This window comes from Bufo gargarizans, chromosome 8, assembly GCF_014858855.1.
Source record: "Bufo gargarizans isolate SCDJY-AF-19 chromosome 8, ASM1485885v1, whole genome shotgun sequence".
Classification (NCBI taxonomy): Eukaryota; Metazoa; Chordata; class Amphibia; order Anura; family Bufonidae; genus Bufo; species Bufo gargarizans.
Window position 1 is genome coordinate 8,778,889 of NC_058087.1, and position 20,485 is coordinate 8,799,373.

Sequence of the window (20,485 nt, forward strand, 5' to 3'; positions counted from 1 at the left end):
CCAAGTCCAAAGGCTCGTTTTTGCATATCTGGTGGTCATGCGAGCTAATCAACCCGTGGTGGCTTAACATAATCAAATTATGTAACCAAATCTGCCAGACTTCCTTCTCTTGCTCACCAGATTTGGCTCTGCTATCTTTAGGTATAGGAGGGGTTAACTCATCTAAGTCCTCACTTTTCTCACTCATGATAGCTGCTGCCAGACTACTACTTCCGACTTGTTGGTTGTCTTCCATGGTTCCTAGTCTGGATCAATGGATCAGCAGAGTTGACCAGATCTACAGAATGGAAGAGATCTCCCATTGGGAATCTCGCACCAGACACACTTTTCTCCAGACATGGTCCCCATGGAGAGCCTATAGAAATTTCTCTTAACTCACTTTCACTACTCCTCTGTTCCTGGGCCAATACCTTGTTTTTCACTCTAATGGTTCTCATACTTGCACCATGTCGGCTCTATCTTAGTACCCTGTCACAAAGTTAATTTATGTTTGTATTATTGTTCACCTTTATTTGACAAATGCCTTTATGAGGCCTTATAGGCCTCTCTCTGCGTTTATTAATGCAATCTGTACTTATGCCTGTTGATTACAGTTATCATATATGTATAACTTTTTATACTGTATACTGGTCAATGCTCTTTACTATGACTGTGAATATGAAAAAGGAAAAAACAATAAAAATTGTCAATATAAAAAAAAAATAAACATTATGTTACAGCCTCCAAAAAAAAAAAAAAAAAAAAAAAAAAAGAGATTGTAACTAAAATGCTGTGTGCTCTCACTGAGAGACTGCAACTAATATACTGTGGGCCCTCAAAAGAGATTGTTGCCAATATGCTGTGAATCCTGGAAGAGCAACTATTTTGTTGCCTTTAAAAGACTTAGTAACCATCAAGCTTTGTACTTAATCCACCCTGCTGGAGTAAATTTTGTTAGCAGTTCAGTTCCACGCATCTGTTGGGTCCAGTAATTGGGTTAAAAAACACACATAACAGACCCTTTTACAACCTTCAGAAGAAAAAAGAAGATAAAAGATTTTGGGGAAAAAACTATACATATTTTATTGATATTTCAAAGATTAATACTTATGGAATCTGCAAAGTCTGAAACCCATCATAATGCAGCTTTCAAAATTTGATTTCCTACAAAGCCAAAGTTACTCGTTCTACGTGGTAATGAATCTATTTTTTTGTAAAATGGTGGCTGAAAATAGAAAAAATATAGTCACCTCATCCACTTGCTCACGTAGAGTCTGTCCGATCCATCTTGATTGAAGAAAATTCACCAAAGCCTGTGGCGAGTGTAAAGTCATCACCAGGTGATCACTATGGCCACTCATAGTGAACATCAGTGATGACGTTTCTGCCCCTACCCTTTTAACAGTGAGTTCCACAACACCCCATCCCCTTGACAGTGACCTCCACAGGGCCTGCCCCCTTAACAGTGACCTCTATAGCACCCACCCCTTAACACTGACCATAGGTTACAGTCCCCTTAACTGACCTCCACCATTCCCAGCCCCCTTAACAGAGACCTCCTCAGCTACTGCCCCTTTAACAGTGACTGCCAACAGTGACTGCCACAGTACCCCGCTCCCTTAACAGTGACCTCTACTGTACCCCGCTCCCTTAACAGTGACCTCCTAGTTACCCCGCTGCCCCTTTAATAGCGGCATACACAGATCTCTCCTCCCTTAACAGTGACCTCCACAGTGCCTGCCCCTTTAACAGTGACCTCCACAGCGGCCTGCCCCCTTACCAATATCATCCACAGCGCCCTTACCTTTAACAGTGACCTCCACAGCGGCTGCCCCTTTATTAGTAACTTCCACAGTACCCTGTCTCCTTAACAGTGATTTCCACAACACCCCACCCCCTTAACAGTGGTGTCTATAGCAATCTTCCCCTTAACACTAACGGACCATCCTCTTAACTGGAACCTCCACAGCAGCATGCCTCTAGGGTGGCCATAAGTCCAGTTTTAGGCCGGACAGTCCAGCTTCCAGACTCCCTGTCCCTTGTCCAGCGTAGGGCCTGGACGAACACAGGGATGTCCTTTTGAACAGCTCGCTCTCAGACAGCAGCACAGTGCTGTTTGAGTGTGAGCTGCAGGGAGAAAGTCACCCTCTCCCCCACCCCTGCCCTGCAGCTGACAGAAGTAGATTTTTACCTTAATTTTTTCAATCCCTGTCAGCTGCAGAGTGGATAGGGGCATGGCCTAACCGGTTCAGGTGCGTGGCTTAGCGGGACCTGGGGGAAGGGTTGTTAAGTTAATCTATTGAGAGTGGCCAGAATGGCCATTAACTGTGACCTCCACAGCACTCTGCTACCTTAACAGTGTCATCCACAGCACCCTGCCCCTTTAAAGCTGACCTACAGCATTGAAGAAAAATGGCTGGGTTGTTATGGAAACCTTGTGTAAAACTGTGTGTATGTGGAGACTAAGGATCTGCGAGCTTCTATTGGCTGATAAGTGACATATGAACATGTGTATGGCAGTTGGGATATGAAGAGAAAGACCTGCAGGCTTCTATTGGCTAATGTAGGTCATGTGATTTGCCAAATTAGCATTTTTGGGGAATATCTCAGGAACGATATGTGCTAGAGAGCTGATACCTGGTATAATATTTTTTAACCCCTGATTAACCCCCTGAGTTCCTGAATGTGAGTCTCAGACACAATTAACATTGAAAGCGGTATCTGAGGGGGGTGACGGGAGGGAGCGGCATGACCGCCATTCCTCTTCATTGCGCCCACTCTATACAATGGAAAAGGGATTTGTGACAAAGTAACTCAAGACAAATTAAATTCATTGATGAAGTTCAGGGAAGCTGATGAATCAATTTTTCCAAAACTTTGTTAATCTATAATTTAGACTATAAGTGTACGAAGCACTGGATAGATTAAGAACACTACAGATTTATCGCCAGTAACCAATTGTGTTTTTAATTCATAACGTATTCATGGTAAGCGACTAAAAATGAAAAAAGACATCAGAGTATTAGGCACAATTAGTGATAAGTATAGATAAAACTCCCCAGGGTACATTAGCATTTCAAATATATGATACACCACCTGCTGAATACAGCAAATGGATTCCAAATTTGGCAAAAGAGTTGGAACATTCACTAAAAATTGACCTCCCGCAATGGAACTATTTTCCATTAATTCATCCCCCAGTGTCATCTTTATTAGATCATGGAATAAAAAGCGCATAACTCCAATGTGTAGTTATCGACTATATCAAGCTGATTACTTGTTTTATACATTAACTCTTTACAGAGACAGACTATAGAACTCAAAAATTTAACAAAAATAACTGTATCTCATCCCTGTTGTCCTGACTGTGAAGCTCTGGAAAACCTTTCACCTTAGTGCAGACAGTTTCCTAGAAAGCCAACGTGAGCAAATGGTCCTAATGACTCTCATCGTTAAGGAACTCAAGCTGCTCCCCCAAGAGAAACGTGTTGTCCTTATTCTGTTAGCATTGATTGAGGCAAAATACTGATGCATACCAAAGTCAGTGAAGATACGATGCAATTGTAAGGTTGTTAGGAGCGCAATTTAGTTATTTTTCATATTTTTTTTAAGATATTCTTTTTCTGAAATGTTAAACAGTGAACAAAAATAGTTTTTTACTTGCTCCGTTTTGCATTTTTTAAACAGCTTGCAAATTTTAGCCATAGGGCTCAGATGTGCAAACATGTCAAGATTTAAAAAGATCATCTATTTATACAAAGAAACTAGTTTGAAAAAGTGAATTAAATTGTTCATAAAATTCCCAGCTTTTTAAGCAATCACACAGAATTTCATATGCTGTAGCCACACTCTCATTCAAGCATTGATGGAAATCTGTCTTGTCACCTATTACCTATGGAACCTTCTTTTTTGAAAGTTGAAAAATTTTGTCCAGAAAGAGTGGCATGTCAACTTTTTGAATGAAACCAATGCGTTCAAAATGGCTTCTCATTGAATTCTCCTCTGTCCAACCCCCAAAACTGCAACTCTAATTCCACCTAGAAGGGGCCGCCTGTAACACTGTAACCACAAAGGGTCCATCCACATATAAATGCTATGGAAATTTTCTGCAACAAATCTACTAAAATGTACAGAGCCCTCTACAGCATCATGGCTGTCTTTTTCTTCAGTGTGCGATCCTATTTTTCATACATTACAGATGGACTTATACAATTCTATGGGGCCAAGTGTTTTTTTTTTTTTTTTTTTTTGCAGGTCCATGTGCCTAAACTGCAAATCTTACTGCAGATCTTATTTTTGCCCATATTTGCAAATGAGAATAGCCCATTCTATTGATGAGAGAGAGAAATGCATCTGTAGTGTAATTTTTTGTGATGTACACCCCATCACCGCCATGTCCATAATGTAGCTATGATGCAAATAAAAAAAAATATATAGTAAAAAACAAACAAAAAAAAGTGAAATATTACAGCCAACTGTGAATGGAAATGAAGAGTTTGTCATTGAACTTCAGAAGACTGCCCTCCCCCATGCAGCCTTCAGGGATTACGGTTTGTAATTGTAATATAATAAAGCCAGTAAACATTTATTTTTTGCAAGCTGTTGGTTTCATACATCAACAGACCACATAGAGATAACGAAGACGAGGAGGCTCCAAACTCAGCCCCCAGGGCTCCACAGTCAAGCTGTCTTGGAAATAATTAGAGCCAGGATTACTGGTTAATTTTTATTAATTAGAGAAATTATTGGTAGCCCTTGAGAACGGATCTTGAAGACTGCATTTTGGGCATCAGATTATACATCCTGCTTTCAAGGGTTGTATATTTTGCATCTTACATTTTAATATAGGAGACTAAGGGCAATTACAGACGGAAAACATAAATAATTGCCATCTCTTTATATGGGAGAATAATTTGTAATAATTGTCACACAGGTCAAATATTGTTGGCAGATTTCAGACAGTAAATGAGCAAACCTCAATATGTTCTTTTCTTTGCCTCTTCTGTTCAGATATAGTCTTCTGATCTCTTAAGGGGCCAATGCAGCTCTTCCAATGAAGGGTTTGTAGAGTCTGTGTGGCCTGTTATCTTGGTGTTCCTACCACAGTGTAGTGCCTTCCTCTTATGCACTAATCCATGTAGGCACTGAAGGTATAGGCCACTTTAGGCTAGCAAATATTTCTTCTAACTTCCCATACATATGTACACTTGATTTGGCTGACTAACCTTTAATTCTGAAGGTGAAGTGGGGAGCACTAGGCTGGCAGACACTTCTAGCAGAAGCTTATCTTCTCTGACACTGACAGTATTGGTGTTGACATATAACACTTCCAATCCTGCTTTCCTTCAATATCATCCATTGGGGGAGAGCCAAGAGGCCCCCATATATACAGACGTGGACAAAATTGTTGGTACCCTTTGGTCAATGAAAGAAAAAGTCACAATGGTCACAGAAATAACTTTAATCTGACAAAAGTAATAATAAATTAAAATTCTATAAATGTTAACCAATGAAAGTCAGACATTGTTTTTCAACCATGCTTCAACAGAATTATGTAAAAAAATAAACTCATGAAACAGGCATGGACAAAAATGATGGTACCCCTAACTTAATATTTTGTTGCGCAACCTTTTGAGGCAATCACTGCAATCAAACGCTTCCTGTAACTGTCAATGAGACATCTGCACCTCTCAGCAGGTATTTTGGCCCACTCCTCATGAGCAAACTGCTCCAGTTGTGTCCGGTTTGAAGGGTGCCTTTTCCAGACTGCATGTTTCAGCTCCTTCCAAAGATGCTCAATAGGATTGAGGTCAGGGCTCATAGAAGGCCACTTTAGAATAGTCCAATTTTTTCCTCTTAGCCATTCTTGGGTGTTTTTAGCGGTGTGTTTTGGGTCATTGTCCTGTTGCAAGACCCATGACCTGCGACTGAGACCAAGCTTTCTGACACTGGCTAGTACATTTCTCTCTAGAATTCCTTGATAGTCTTGAGATTTCATTGTACCCTGCACAGATTCAAGACACCCTGTGCCAGACGCAGCAAAGCAGCCCCAGAACATAACAGAGCCTCCTCCATGTTTCACAGTAGGGACAGTGTTCTTTTCTTGATATGCTTCATTTTTTCGTCTGTGAACATACAGCTGATGTGCCTTGGCAAAAACTTCGATTTTTGTCTCATCTGTCCACAGGACATTCTCCCAGAAGCTTTGTGGCTTGTCAACATGTAGTTTGGCATATTCCAGTCTTGCTTTTTTATGATTCGTTTTCAACAATGGTGTCCTCCTTGGTCGTCTCCCATGTAGTCCACTTTGGCTCAAACAACGACGGATGGTGCGATCTGACACTGATGTTCCTTGAGCATGAAGTTCACCTTGAATCTCTTTAGAAGTCTTTCTAGGCTCTTTTGTTACCATTCGGATTATCCGTCTCTTAGATTTGTCATCAATTTTCCTCCTGCGGCCACGTCCAGGGAGGTTGGCTACAGTCCCATGGATCTTAAACTTATGAATAATATGTGCAACTGTACTCACAGGAACATCTAGTTGCTTGGAGATGGTCTTATAGCCTTTACCTTTAACATGCTTGTCTATAATTTTCTTTCTGATCTCTTGAGACAGCTCTTTCCTTTGCTTCCTCTGGTCCATGTCGAGTGTGGTACACACCATATCACCAAACAACACAGTGATTACCTGGAGCCATATATATAGGCCCAATGGCTGATTACAAGGTTGTAGACACCTGTGATGCTAATTAGTGGACACACCTTGAATTAACATGTCCCTTTGGTCACATTATGTTCTGTGTTTTCTAGGGGTACCATCATTTTTGTCCATGCCTGTTTCATGAGTTTATTTTTTTACATAATTCTGTTGAAGCATGGTTGAAAAACAATGTCTGACTTTCATTGGTTAACATTTATAGAATTTTAATTTATTATTACTTTTGTCAGATTAAAGTTATTTCTGTGACCATTGTGACTTTTTCTTTCATTGACCAAAGGGTACCAACAATTTTGTCCACGTCTGTATATATATATATATATATATATATATATCAGGTCTTCTGGTACAGCCCAAATCATCAGGTTCAGCAAACTTTTTCTTACGTCTATGGGCACCTTTAATAAGATTGTTGTATGGTGAAGTAAGAACTGTGAGCTAGATGACAAGCCTCCCATCAACAGCTATGAGGATCGAAGTTCTGCCAACATGAATGCAGCTGGGTCATAGATTTATTTTTTTTGTACCATTTGGGCTAACTTGTCATGGAACCATGAACCAGACGTACAACAAGAGATAAGTGGAAAATAAGAAGGTTTTATTGAAGAGCAAGCCGTAGCAAAGTCCGAACGGATGGCTAAACCGAAGCAGGGTCTTGCGGAGACAGAGGTCAGGAACCAGAAGGGTAGTCAGACGAAGCCAGGAACAGGAACCAACAGGGTAGTCAGACGAAGCCGGAATCAGGAACCAACGGGGTAGTCAGACGAAGCCGGAATCAGGAACCAACGGGGTAGTCAGACGAGGCCAGGATCAGGAACCAGAAGCAGCAGCAGTCTTGGAAGCATGTGAACACAGGAGGACCAAGCAAGGAACTGAAGCCACAGACCTCCTATATATATGAGCTAGGCATCCAGCTCCTCCCAGTGGGAAGGAGGAGCCGCAGGGTGGGAGGCTACAAGAAAACCCAGAAACCAAGATGGCCGCCAGCACATGTCAAACGAAGGGAACAGCAAGGAGGTAAGACCATGACAGTACCTCCCCCTCAAGGGCCCCTCCTCCGCGGAGTAAGGAACGGTTTCTGAGGGAAGCGTGCGTGGAAGGCTCGGAGCAAGACAGGAGCATGGACATCTGCGGAGGGAACCCAGGAACGCTCCTCTGGACCATAACCACGCCAATGGACCAAAAACTGCACCCGGCCGCGGACCAGGCGTGAGTCCAGGATATTGCTCACCTCATACTCCTCACGATTGCCCACTTGGACGAGGCAGAGGAATCGAGGAAGTGAAACGATTACACACCAGTGGCTTCAACAGGGAGACATGAAACACGTTGGAGATCCGCATGCCAGGAGGAAGCGCAAGGGCATAGGCTACCGGGTTTACCCTGCGAAGCACTCGGAAGGGACCAACAAAGCGAGGCGCCAGCTTGGGAGTGGGCACTCGAAGGTTGAGGTTGCGGGTGGACAACCATACGCGGTCTCCGACCTGGTAGGAAGGAGCGGGCGCTCGTCTGCGATCAGCCTGGAGTTTCTGGCGCTGCGCAGAGACCTCAAGGGACCTCTGGATCTGTACCCAAGAAGCACGTAGGACGGAAAGGTGATCCTCCACAGCCGGAATATCCTGGGGAGAGAATACCTCCGGTAACACGGCAGGTTGGAACCCATAATTGGCCATGAAGGGAGACGTCCCAGAGGAAGAGTTCACCGCCGTGTTCCTGGCAAACTCAGCCCAAGGCAGGAGGTCAACCCAATTGTCTTGGTGATCGGAGACATAGCAACGAAGGAATTGCTCCAAGGCCTGATTGGATCGTTCTGCGGCCCCATTGGACTGAGGGTGGTAGGCCGAGGAGAAAGAGAGATGAATCCCCAACTGGGAGCAAAAGGCGCGCCAGAACCTGGACACAAACTGACTCCCCCGATCCGACACAATCTCCTTGGGCAAACCGTGCAACCGGAAGACCTCCCTGGCAAAAATCGAGGCCAACTCTTGTGCAGAGGGTAACTTCTTGAGAGGAACACAGTGGCACATTTTGGAAAACCGATCCACAATCATGAGAATGACCGTATGGCCTCGGGATGCAGGGAGGTCCACAATGAAATCCATCCCCAGGTGTGACCATGGACGCTCCCCGGTGGCTATGGGTTGCAAAAGGCCCAACGGAAGGTGCCGAGGGGACTTACTCTGGGCACAAACGGAGCATGCCGCTACATATGCGGCGATGTCGGAACGTAGAGAAGGCCACCAGAACAGACGTGAAACCGCCCAGGACAGCTGATTCTTTCCAGGGTGCCCCGCGGCCTTGGAGTTATGGTAGGTTCGCAACAACCGAGTGCGCAACTCCTCAGGCACAAAACATCTGCCATTGGGTCTCCCAGAGGGAGCACCAGATTGAGCCGCCAAAATCTGCTCACCCAGAGGAGAAGTCAGGCTGGTGCGAATAGCGGCCAGGATCTGATTCGGGGGTATGACCATAGTCGGAATCGACTCCTCCCCGGACAGCTCGGAGTACTGCCGTGATAAGGCATCCGCTCTGATGTTCTTGGAGCCGGGTAGGTAGGAGACCACGTAATTAAAACGTGACAAGAACAGAGCCCATCTGGCCTGACGTGGTGTCAATCTCTTGGCCTCAGAAAGGTAGGTCAGATTCTTGTGGTCCGTCAGGATGAGAACCGGAACCACCGAGCCCTCGAGCAAGTGCCTCCATTCTTTAAGGGCCTGCACGATGGCCAATAACTCCCTGTCACCAATCTGATAGTTGCACTCCGCGGAAGACAGTTTCCGGGAGTAAAACCCACAAGGAAGCAGAGGACCCTCTGGTGTTCTACGCTGAGACAGGAGGGCGCCTACTCCCGTCTCAGACGCGTCCACCTCGAGGACAAAAGGCAACCCAGGGTTGGGATGCGACAGAATCGGAGCCGACACAAAGGCGGACTTTAGAGCCTCAAAAGCTCGGATGGCCTCGAGCGGCCAGACCTGCGGATTACTGCCCTTCCTGGTCAGATCCGTGAGAGGCTTGGCTAGCATGGAAAAGTCCCTGATGAACTTCCGATAATAATTGGCGAAGCCCAAAAAGCGCTGCAGGGCACGAAGCCCACTGGGCTGGGGCCACTGTAAGACAGCCGAAACCTTCTCAGGATCCATGGAGAACCCCTCAGCGGAAATGATGTAACCTAAGAAGGTTACCTGGGATCGGTGAAATTCGCATTTCTCAAGCTTACCGAACAGCTGTTCTCTCGTAAGCGTTGCAACACTCGTCTGACATCCAGAATGTGGGCCTCCATGGATGCAGAATATACCAAGATGTCATCCAAATAGACCACCACACACTGCTGCAACAGGTCACGGAAAACATCGTTGATGAATTCCTGGAAGACTGCGGGCGCATTGCACAACCCAAAGGGCATAACCAAGGATTCATAATGACCGGTCCTGGTGTTAAACGCGGTCTTCCACTCATCGCCCGCCTTGATCCTTACCAGGTTATATGCCGCCCTCAGGTCGAGTTTGGTAAAGACCGTGGCCCCTTTGAGGCGATCGAACAGCTCGGAAATCAAGGGTATCGGGTAAGCGTTCTTGATCGTGATGCGATTGAGACCCCTGTAATCGATGCAAGGCCTCAACTCGCCGCCCTTCTTTTTCACAAAGAAAAATCCAGCCCCTGCCGGGGACGAGGATTTGCGAATGTGTCCGCGTGAAAGCGCCTCCCTCACGTACTCCTCCATGGCCTCATTCTCCGCTACCGACAGTGGATAGACTTTGCCACGAGGAGGAACGGCACCGGATTGTAACTCTATGGCACAATCGTATGGGCGGTGCGGAGGTAGGGCAACCGCGCGCACCTTATCGAATACATCCCGGTACTCTTCGTATTCAGGAGGCAACAGAGAGTCCGAGGAAGTACACAGCAACTTGACAGGCCCATGGATGCAACTAGCCCCACACTGCGGTGACCACGAGAGGATCTCGACCGATCTCCAATCGAAAGTCGGATTATGCTTCTGGAGCCAGGGGTACCCCAAGACCACCGAGTAGTGTGGAGACGAAATAACCTGGAGACAGACCGACTCTCTGTGAACGGCACCAATGGCCATCCCCACTGGAAGGGTCTCATGAGTCACGTGTGGCGGCAGAAGGGGTCTGCCGTCTATCGCCTCAAGAGCCAGTGGGGAACCTCGAGGCTGCAGAGGAATGGAATTGGCGGCAACGAACACTCTATCAATGAACAAACCACCAGCACCAGAGTCCACCAACGCCTGGGTCGTCACCGAGCCCCCGACCCAGGAGAGGACAACCGTGATCAGTGGTTTGTCAACACGGGAAACCGGGGACGAGGAGACTCCACCCAAGATCTGCCCCCGACAGGACCTCAGGTGCGAGCGTTCTCCCGGACGGTTCGGACATGCCAACCGAAAATGCCCACCGAGACCACAGTACATGCATCGGCCCTCGCGTCTCCGGAGTACCCTCTCCCCCTCAGACAGGCGAGCAAACCCCCGCTGCATGGGTTCACCCCCAGACAAGTCATCCCCAGGAGGCGTGGGAGGAGAGGGAGGCACGGGTGGGACAGCAAACGTAGGCGCCAATCTGTTAGGAGACCTCCGCAGGCTCTCCTTAAAGGAAGGTCTCTCCCTGAGTCTGGTGTCAATCAAAATCAGGAAAGAAATAAGAGACTCGAGCTCCACTGGTAGGTCCTTAGCTGCAACCTCATCCTTCAAGGCATCCGAGAGACCATGAGAGAAAGCAGCGACCAGAGCCTCATTATTCCAGCCCACCTCTGCTGCCAGGGTACGAAACTCAATGGCGTATTCAGCTACGGATCGTGAACCCTGTCTGATGGACATAAGGAGCTTCGCAGAAGAGGCAGCACGAGCCGGCACATCGAATACCTTCCGAAGAGAAGCAACAAAACCGGAAAACTCGGCAACCACCGGATTGTTGTTCTCCCATAAAGGGCTGGCCCAGGCCAAGGCCTTGTCCGAGAGCAGCGAGATCAAGAAGCCCACCCTTGATCTCTCAGTAGGAAAGGCATGTGGCAGCAACTCGAAGTAAATGCCCACCTGGTTAAGGAAACCTCGGCACTGAGTTGGCTCTCCCCCAAAGCGCTGTGGAAGGGGGGCAGAACCGGTCATACCCTGAAACCCCACAGGCGCAGCAACAGGTGTCAGGGTAGACTCTGGCGCAACAACCGGAGCGGCAGTAGGAGCGGGCCCAGGAGCGACAACCGACCCATCGGCAACGGAAGCTAAATGAGCCGTGCGTTCAAGCAGGGTTTGCAACGCCACAGCGAACCGACCCAACAGGTGATCCTGCTGATCAAGTCTGGCAACCAGCGTAGGTAGCGAGGGTGGCCCTGTACCGTCAGAATTCATGGCTTGGTCCTAATGTCATGGAACCATGAACCAGACGTACAACAAGAGATAAGTGGAAAATAAGAAGGTTTTATTGAAGAGCAAGCCGTAGCAAAGTCCGAACGGATGGCTAAACCGAAGCAGGGTCTTGCGGAGACAGAGGTCAGGAACCAGAAGGGTAGTCAGACGAAGCCAGGAACAGGAACCAATGGGGTAGTCAGACGAAGCCGGAATCAGGAACCAACGGGGTAGTCAGACGAAGCCGGAATCAGGAACCAACGGGGTAGTCAGACGAAGCCGGAATCAGGAACCAACGGGGTAGTCAGACGAAGCCGGAATCAGGAACCAACGGGGTAGTCAGACGAAGCCGGAATCAGGAACCAACGGGGTAGTCAGACGAGGCCAGGATCAGGAACCAGAAGCAGCAGCAGTCTTGGAAGCATGTGAACACAGGAGGACCAAGCAAGGAACTGAAGCCACAAACCTCCTATATATATGAGCTAGGCATCCAGCTCCTCCCAGTGGGAAGGAGGAGCCGCAGGGTGGGAGGCTACAAGAAAACCCAGAAACCAAGATGGCCGCCAGCACATGTCAAACGAAGGGAACAGCAAGGAGGTAAGACCATGACATAACTGGAGATAGGACCTGTCCCCAAATAGAGATTATCAAAATTTGTAAAATTTGATTCCTGATTATGTCACGGCCATGGTCATGGTCGTGACTCTTGAACCGCATGCTGTTGCCTGTGGTTTGTATGTAGGTGTTCAACCAAAGGTGAAGGCCGCTAGTGTGCTGCCTCACTTGTGGTTGCCGCGGGCAACAAGTTATGTTGTATTGTTGCAGCATAGCAGCCTGAGCTGTTGCTAGGCAGCTTGCTGTAAGTGCATGCGGTTGCACTTGGCTTGTGTGTTTATGTATGCACTTTGTGTGTCTGGTGTGCACGAGGTCTTATGTTAGGTGTGCACTGTGACATTTCCCTTCACTGTAGCTGCCCGTGGCAACGTTTGGTTTATGTACATGTGGTGGCAGTGTCTCGGCCTTCTGGCTGACTCCCAAGACATGGTTGCCACCCATGTCGTTGCCTTCGGTAACAGCTGCAGTGTGTTGTGAATTTGGACACTTCCCCTTTAGTGGTTTCACTCCTTGTTAGTCTTGGAAGGGTTAATTCCCTCTCCTTGTGTGTCTGTGTGGATGTGGCCACTTTAGGCTATAAAGTCTCTTTGCATATCAGTTGCTGAGGGGTTCTTCAGCCATGCTTTGCTGGAGACACTCTCCTGGTATTTACATCTGCCAGTGGGGGCCACCCTTGTGGTCATACTGTCACAGCTGAGGATGGGAAAAACCCTCAGCCGTGCGATGACAGAGGATGGTAGTCACGACTTGGCCAGAACCATAGAATTAGGGAGCAGGTCACCTCTTATTGCTTCCCTAATCTGACCCTAACTCCTAGCGACATGAGCCGACCTTGAAGGTAGGAGGGCTCATGCTCTGGAACCTCGGGTCCCTACTAGCCCTCCGCAGGTCCCTAAGCTAGGAGCTGGGTAGACTACCTGTTCCTCCTGGACATGGAGAAATAGGAGACTAAAGATGGCCAAACTATCAAGACAGGGGAAACGGAAACAGGCATATGGCAATGGCAGGTAAGTGCAACTAGTACTAACACCTACCTGCCACAGACACAGAGCCTGGGACCCAAGTATCAGTGCTGCTGTCCACAAACACAAACGACAGAGCACACACACCACACAGGACACCAGGAAACCATATGCTGCTAAGAATAGACATGACACACAAACACATCCTCATAACATCGTGTATAAACAATACATAACAATAATTTTAACAACAATTAGTTTTATGACCACAAGGGTGGCCCTCACTGGCAGATGTAAATACCAGGAGAGTGTCTCCAGCAAAGCATGGCTGAAGAACCCCTCAGCAACTGATATGCAAAGAGGCTTTATAGCCCAAAGGGGCCACACCCACACAGACACACAAGGAGAGGGAATTAACCCTTCCAAGACTAACAGGGAGTGAAACCACTAAAGGGGAAGTGTCCAAATGCACAACACACTGCAGCTGTTACCGCAGGCAACGACATGGGTGGCAACCATGTCCTGGGAGTCAGCCAGAAGGCCGAGACACTGCCACCACATGTACATAAACCAAACGTTGCCACGGGCAGCTACAGTGAAGGGAAATGTCACAGTGCACACCTAACATAAGACCTCGTGCACACCAGGCACACAAAGTGCATACATAAACACACAAGCCAAGTGCAACCGCATGCACTTACAGCAAGCTGCCTAGCAACAGCTCAGGCTGCTATGCTGCAACAGTACAACATAACTTGTTGCCTGCGTCAACCACAAGTGAGGCAGCACACTAGCGGCCCTCACCTGTGGTTGAACACCTACATACAAACCGCAGGCAACAGCCTGCGGTTCAAGAGTCACGACCATGACCATGGCCGTGACAGATTATCCTTGATATATTTCAATGTGAATTGTAAGTGTCCCTATTGCTTGGAAAAGTCTTTCTCTTTCCTTTATTCTTCCTGATCAAATTTCCGAATTTTAGAATAACTTTGTTTATCTCTATCCCCTACCTAATATAGAGCACTACCCGAACTTTAAATGGGTTACCCAAATGTTTAATACTAATGATCTACCCTCAGGATAGGTCTTCAGTATGTGATTGTTGGGTGTCTGACTCCTGGCATCCTCGCTCTTCAGATGGTTGAAGAGGCTGCCTACTTGCAGCTTACAAGGCACAGCACTTTTCATTGGATAACAGTTGTGCTTGGTATAGGACTGAGCTGCACATAGGCCATGACTGATGAACATGACGTCACTGCCTAGGAAGATGTTGTGGTAATTATTGGAGCACTGTGTTTTCTTCAAGCAACTGTTTGTCAGGGTTGCCAGGAGTCGGACACCCACCAATCAGGTACTGATGACCGATCTTGAGGATAGCCCCTTTAAAGGGATTATCCTATGATAAATAAATAAAATAAATAAAAAGCAGGTATATAGAACATGACAATATCTTTCTAACGAAGCTTGAACCAGCCCTGTAATTTACATGGATCCATAGATTTCCTCCATTTATTACTCCAATTGCCCTCTAGGTTTATATCAAGCTAGGAAAAACTTGGATAGAATCGGCACTCAGATAAAAATAAATTCCTTTATTGACTCAGAACATAGTCGAAAAATATTAAAACCACTGTTGCTTACGTGTTTCGGGCATACGAGCCCTTCCTCAGAAGTGGTTTTAATATTTCTTTACTATGTTCTGAGTCAATGAAAAAATGTGTTTTTATCTGGGTGCCAGATCTATCCACGTTTGTCCTGCATTGCTCCAGGTTGCTAGCCTAGATTGCGTGCACCATACCTGCATGGAGGTGAGGTGGTTTATATTAAGCTGGCAGCTTAGGGGGCATGTCTTTTCTGCTGCAGCTCTCTCCCTAACAAAGCTCAGGAAAAGTTGAAGGATGGAACTGAGCATGGGCATCTACCTCAGCGAGGTGGACAGAAAGATAAGAAAATAACTAAGCAGGTGATGCTATACAAATACATTGTATTGAATAGCTCATTAGCTGCACTAAATATTCAATTACATGCAAACACAAAAGTATTCCGATCCAGGTGCTGGTTTAAAGACTGCAGACTATTTCTTGTGGGACACCCCCTTTAAGTTAATTTGAAATGAAAAAACAACCTTTTCATTACATTTCCAATTTTCTCTCAAGGACATCATGTACTGTGAAAAAAAGGGGCCAAATAATAACAAATAACTATAAAATAGCTCCTAGCATTCACTGGGTCAAATCAAATGTTTTCATTTAGATTAACAGAAGTCTAAACCTTAATGACTCAGAAAAGTGATATGCAGCATCTAACTTTCATCCTCTATGTTCAGCAGCTGCCTTAATATATGTCTGATGGAACATTTCTAGACTCTTACAGCTAAAACATATAACTAAAGATGAGCAAAGTTTAGAAAAATTCAATTTGGCTGTTTTGCTGAAGTTCATTAAGAAATTTTATTAGTTCCAAATTAATTTGTCATAAATTGCTACAAATCAGGTATACCAACCAAGGCCACTCTGCCTAATCATATTCTTCCCACATGGTGGCCCAATCTCAGTGTGAAGGCATTGAAGTTAGCCCTTTCCCAACTGAAGTGGGTGCCATGTCTGCCGAGTGTCTGCAGCTTTAAAGAGCAGACACCCAGCACTAATGTCATACGTCACACCGCATAGCATTTCAGCCGAGAATTTTTTTTGGTTTTTTACACTATTTTAGGTTAAATCGATTCACTACTGCAAAGCACAAGAAAATTCGGCTTTGCGGCAAATCAAATTTATCCTGAAATTTAGATTGAAGTCCAGTTCACTCATCACTAGCTATGAGGAAAGTTTAACAAAAGTTAATTTATTTAGTCTTTACAAAAATTATGGTGAAACAACAAATGGGCACTGCCTTTGTCTGGAGAAGAAAGAGTTATCCAGAGGCATCAAGGCTTATATATTGTAAGAACTGTAAATCTGTGGAATAGTCTACTTCCGGATGGGGTCACTAACAGTGGATAGTGTAAAAAAAAAGGCTTAGATGAATTCTAAGTGAGGGTTCCCCATCAGAGACCCACTCCCATCTAAAAATCGGTGACCCAACATTAAAGGAGACCAAACAAATGTGTAATATTCTCTTCATTTACTGTTATAGAACCTTTGAAAATAGCTTTGTGAGACATTTATGACATATCCTATTGATTTGCTATAAAATTACGAATTGGACAGCCCCTTTATAAAAGATAAACAAACCCTGCAGAAGCAGGGTCTAAGAGAGAGCGAGTTCTAAAGGGGTTGGCCCGTGAAAAAAATTTATCATAGGATAGGTAATAAATGTATAGTCTTGTATTCCGACCAACGTAGATAATGAAAGTCCATTCTGTGACCACTGTTCCAATCACTGTCTATAGGACTGCCAAGTGCAATGGTCTGATCTCCATCATATCTATTAAAATATGTACTCTACATGGATGTTTCTACATGGAGCACTTCTGGGTGGAATGGGGTAGAGCTTAAACTGTCCCAAAAATTATTCTTCAGATATTGATAAGTATATTATGGATCATATGGATAACATACAATATATACGGTGCATGACAAGTGATTGGCAGGTGGCAGGGACAGGTAGAGCTTTTGCACAGATGTTCAGTGGTTTGGAGCCACAGCTCTACCTACAGAAGGGAAATGAATCTGTAAGGCAAGGCAGCACATCTTAGCTAACAGTCATGTAGGCTCTTCTATATTTTAACATAGTAGATAGCTGAACATATGAAAGTGAATGCACTTAGAAGTCTAAAACTGTTTCATTAGCAATACTCCTCGGAATCTATGGAAATCCAGACATGACCAGATTTTAGACAGGCAGGAAACCATCTGCTGGTCTTCAATGCACTGTTAATGAAATCTCACAGGTCCTGCCAGAGCAGGGAAAAAATATTTCTTTCCCTTTCATAAAAGGAAATGAATGGGCTCAATGTAGGCAGATTATTGGATGTGATAAAATTGTTGTAAAGGGAGTGATAACCATTGTTTTGTCCCTATACATATACAATACATGGTTTAATTTAACCAGAACTTTATTCATTCATGTATGTCAAGCATTTAGTCTATTGTAGGATGCATATAGGGAAAGAAAGAAAGAAAGAAAGATAAAATAGACAGATTTTTTTTTCCCTTATTATTCTTAATCACCACAATTATTCAGGAGCTGATCAATAGAACAGAATACATTACACAAGGTATAACCTACTTACCCACAATAGTTAATGCAGTAGGTTTTGTTAATTCCTTCTTCATTGACTCTATTACTTCTAAATTACTGCCATCCAAGCTGCATCTATTTATGGTCCCGTTACCAGAGCTGATCCAATATAACTTGTTGTCGGTGTAGTCTATTGATAATCCTGTAAATACATTAAAGAGATTGAATATACAAAAAATAACATCCAACATAATTACAGAACTTATTAAGTTACTTTGCAATTGTACATGAAACATGATGCAATGAGCACATTGACTAAATGATTAGTTAAACAACGCTATCAGTAATGTCATCATTATGTTTTCTGCTAGGCAGTATAATCAAACAGGTTCTCTGCCATACTGAATGCCTAAATGTGTCTAAGAAATCATAAGTGTAACACCTGTTTTTCTTTAATATCCATGCAAGATATAAATAGATAAAAAGATAAAGATAGGTCATAGAAAACATCAAGGGAAACATCAGGCTGCTACACATCTTGGAGAAGTCTCTGCCCAAGTGACTGCTGACCTATGGGATCAATGAAATCTGGTGCAAACCACCAAGAGATCTGGCAAAACTGTGGTTAGGGACAGTCTGAATTGAGAACAGGCAGATGTCAGGATAGGCAGCGAACAGTCAAGTCCAGAAATCAGGCAGACGTTGGTATATAAAACAGGCAAACAAGTGGCACACCTTTGAAAGAAACTAGCAAACTAGAACCTATTGCTCAGGCACCTTCCGACAGGAGAAGGTGCTTAAAATGCCTAAGAGTAAACAGCCATTGTTAGGGTGCATCTGCTTGCTCTCTGAGAGCTGGAATGAGTGCATAAATGCATGCTCCCTATGAGCACAAAGAGGCATTACCGGCAGGGAGCAGGCCTCAGCTAGTGTGAAAATAGCTTTGTTACTCTAGCGGTTGGGACCACAGGGAGAGAGGGACTCCAGTGGAACTACTGCCGAAGCCCTGGAGATATGGAGTGAGTGATCAAGGCGGTAAACATGCCCACTAGCCGGAGAGGAGAGGTGGTGGGCTCAGATGACTTTTATAACAGACAGATATAAGATAGATAAATAGATAGACAGACAGATCACATCACAGTATAACACACATCACAGTATAACAGATGTGGATTAGCTATACAGTGAAGAACATAAGTATTTGAACACCCGGTGATTTTGCAAGTTCTCCCACTTAGAAATCATGAAGGGTAGAGTTGAGCGAACACCTGGATGTTCGGGTTCGAGAAGTTCGGCCGAACATCCCGGAAATGTTCGGGTTCGGGATCCGAACCCGATCCGAACTTCGTCCCGAACCCGAACCCCATTGAAGTCAATGGGGACCCGAACTTTTCGGCACTAAAAAGGCTGTAAAACAGCCCAGGAAAGAGCTAGAGGGCTGCAAAAGGCAGCAACATGTAGGTAAATCCCATGCAAACAAATGTGGATAGGGAAATGAATTAAATTAAAAATTAAATAAATAAAAATTAACCAAAATCAATTGGAGAGAGGTTCCATAGCAGAGAATCTGGCTTCCCGTCACCCACCACTGGAACAGTCCATTCTCAGATATTTAGGCCCCGGCACCCAGGCAGAGGAGAGAGGTCCCGTAACAGAGAATCTGTCTTCATGTCAGCAGAGAATTAGTCTGCATGTCATAGCAGAGAATGAGGCTTCACGTCAGCCACCACTGCAACAGTCCATTGGCATATATTTAGGCCCAGCACCCAGGCAGAGGAGGGAGGTCCCGTAACAGAGAATCTGTCTTCATGTCAGCAGAGAATTAGTCTGCATGTCATAGCAGAGAATGAGGCTTCACGTCAGCCACCACTGCAACAGTCCATTGGCATATATTTAGGCCCAGCACACACACAGGCAGAGGAGAGAGGTCCCGTAACAGAGAATCTGGCTTCATGTCAGCAGAGAATCAGTCTGCATGTCATAGCAGAGAATGAGGCTTCACGTCAGCCACCACTGCAACAGTCCATTGGCATATATTTAGGCCCAGCACACACACAGGCAGAGGAGAGAGGTCCCGTAACAGAGGATCTGGCTTCATGTCAGCAGAGAATCAGTCTGCGTGTCATAGCAGAGAATCAGGCTTCACGTCAGCCACCACTGCAACAGTCCATTGTCATAAATTTAGGCCCAGCACCCAGGCAGAGGAGAGAGGTCCCGTAACAGACAATCTGGCTTCATGTCAGCAGAGAATTAGTCTGCATGTCATAGCAGAGAATGAGGCTTCACGTCAGCCACCACTGCAACAGTCCATTGGCATATATTTAGGCCTAGCACACAGGCAGAGGAGAGAGGTCCCGTAACAGACAATCTGGCTTCATGTCAGCAGAGAATCAGTCTGCATGTCATAGCAGAGAATGAGGCTTCACGTCACCCACCACTGCAACAGTCCATTGGCATATATTTAGGCCTAGCACACAGGCAGAGCAGAGAGGTCCCGTAACAGACAATCTGGCTTCATGACAGCAGAGAATCAGTCTGCATGTCATAGCAGAGAATGAGGCTTCACGTCACCCACCACTGCAACAGTCCATTGGCATATATTTAGGCCTAGCACACAGGCAGAGCAGAGAGGTCCCGTAACAGACAATCTGGCTTCATGACAGC

At 45.5% G+C, this 20,485-nt stretch overlaps 1 protein-coding gene across 1 annotated transcript in view; it reads right to left on the reverse strand.

The window, feature by feature from the left end:
• LRP1B (LDL receptor related protein 1B) overlaps positions 1 to 20,485 on the reverse strand; it is a 1,294,122-nt gene that overhangs the window by 430,384 nt on the left and 843,253 nt on the right. Inside the window, 1 exon segment of the mRNA XM_044303104.1 lies at positions 17,874 to 18,023. Within this exon segment, the coding sequence (XP_044159039.1) occupies positions 17,874 to 18,023 (150 nt within the window).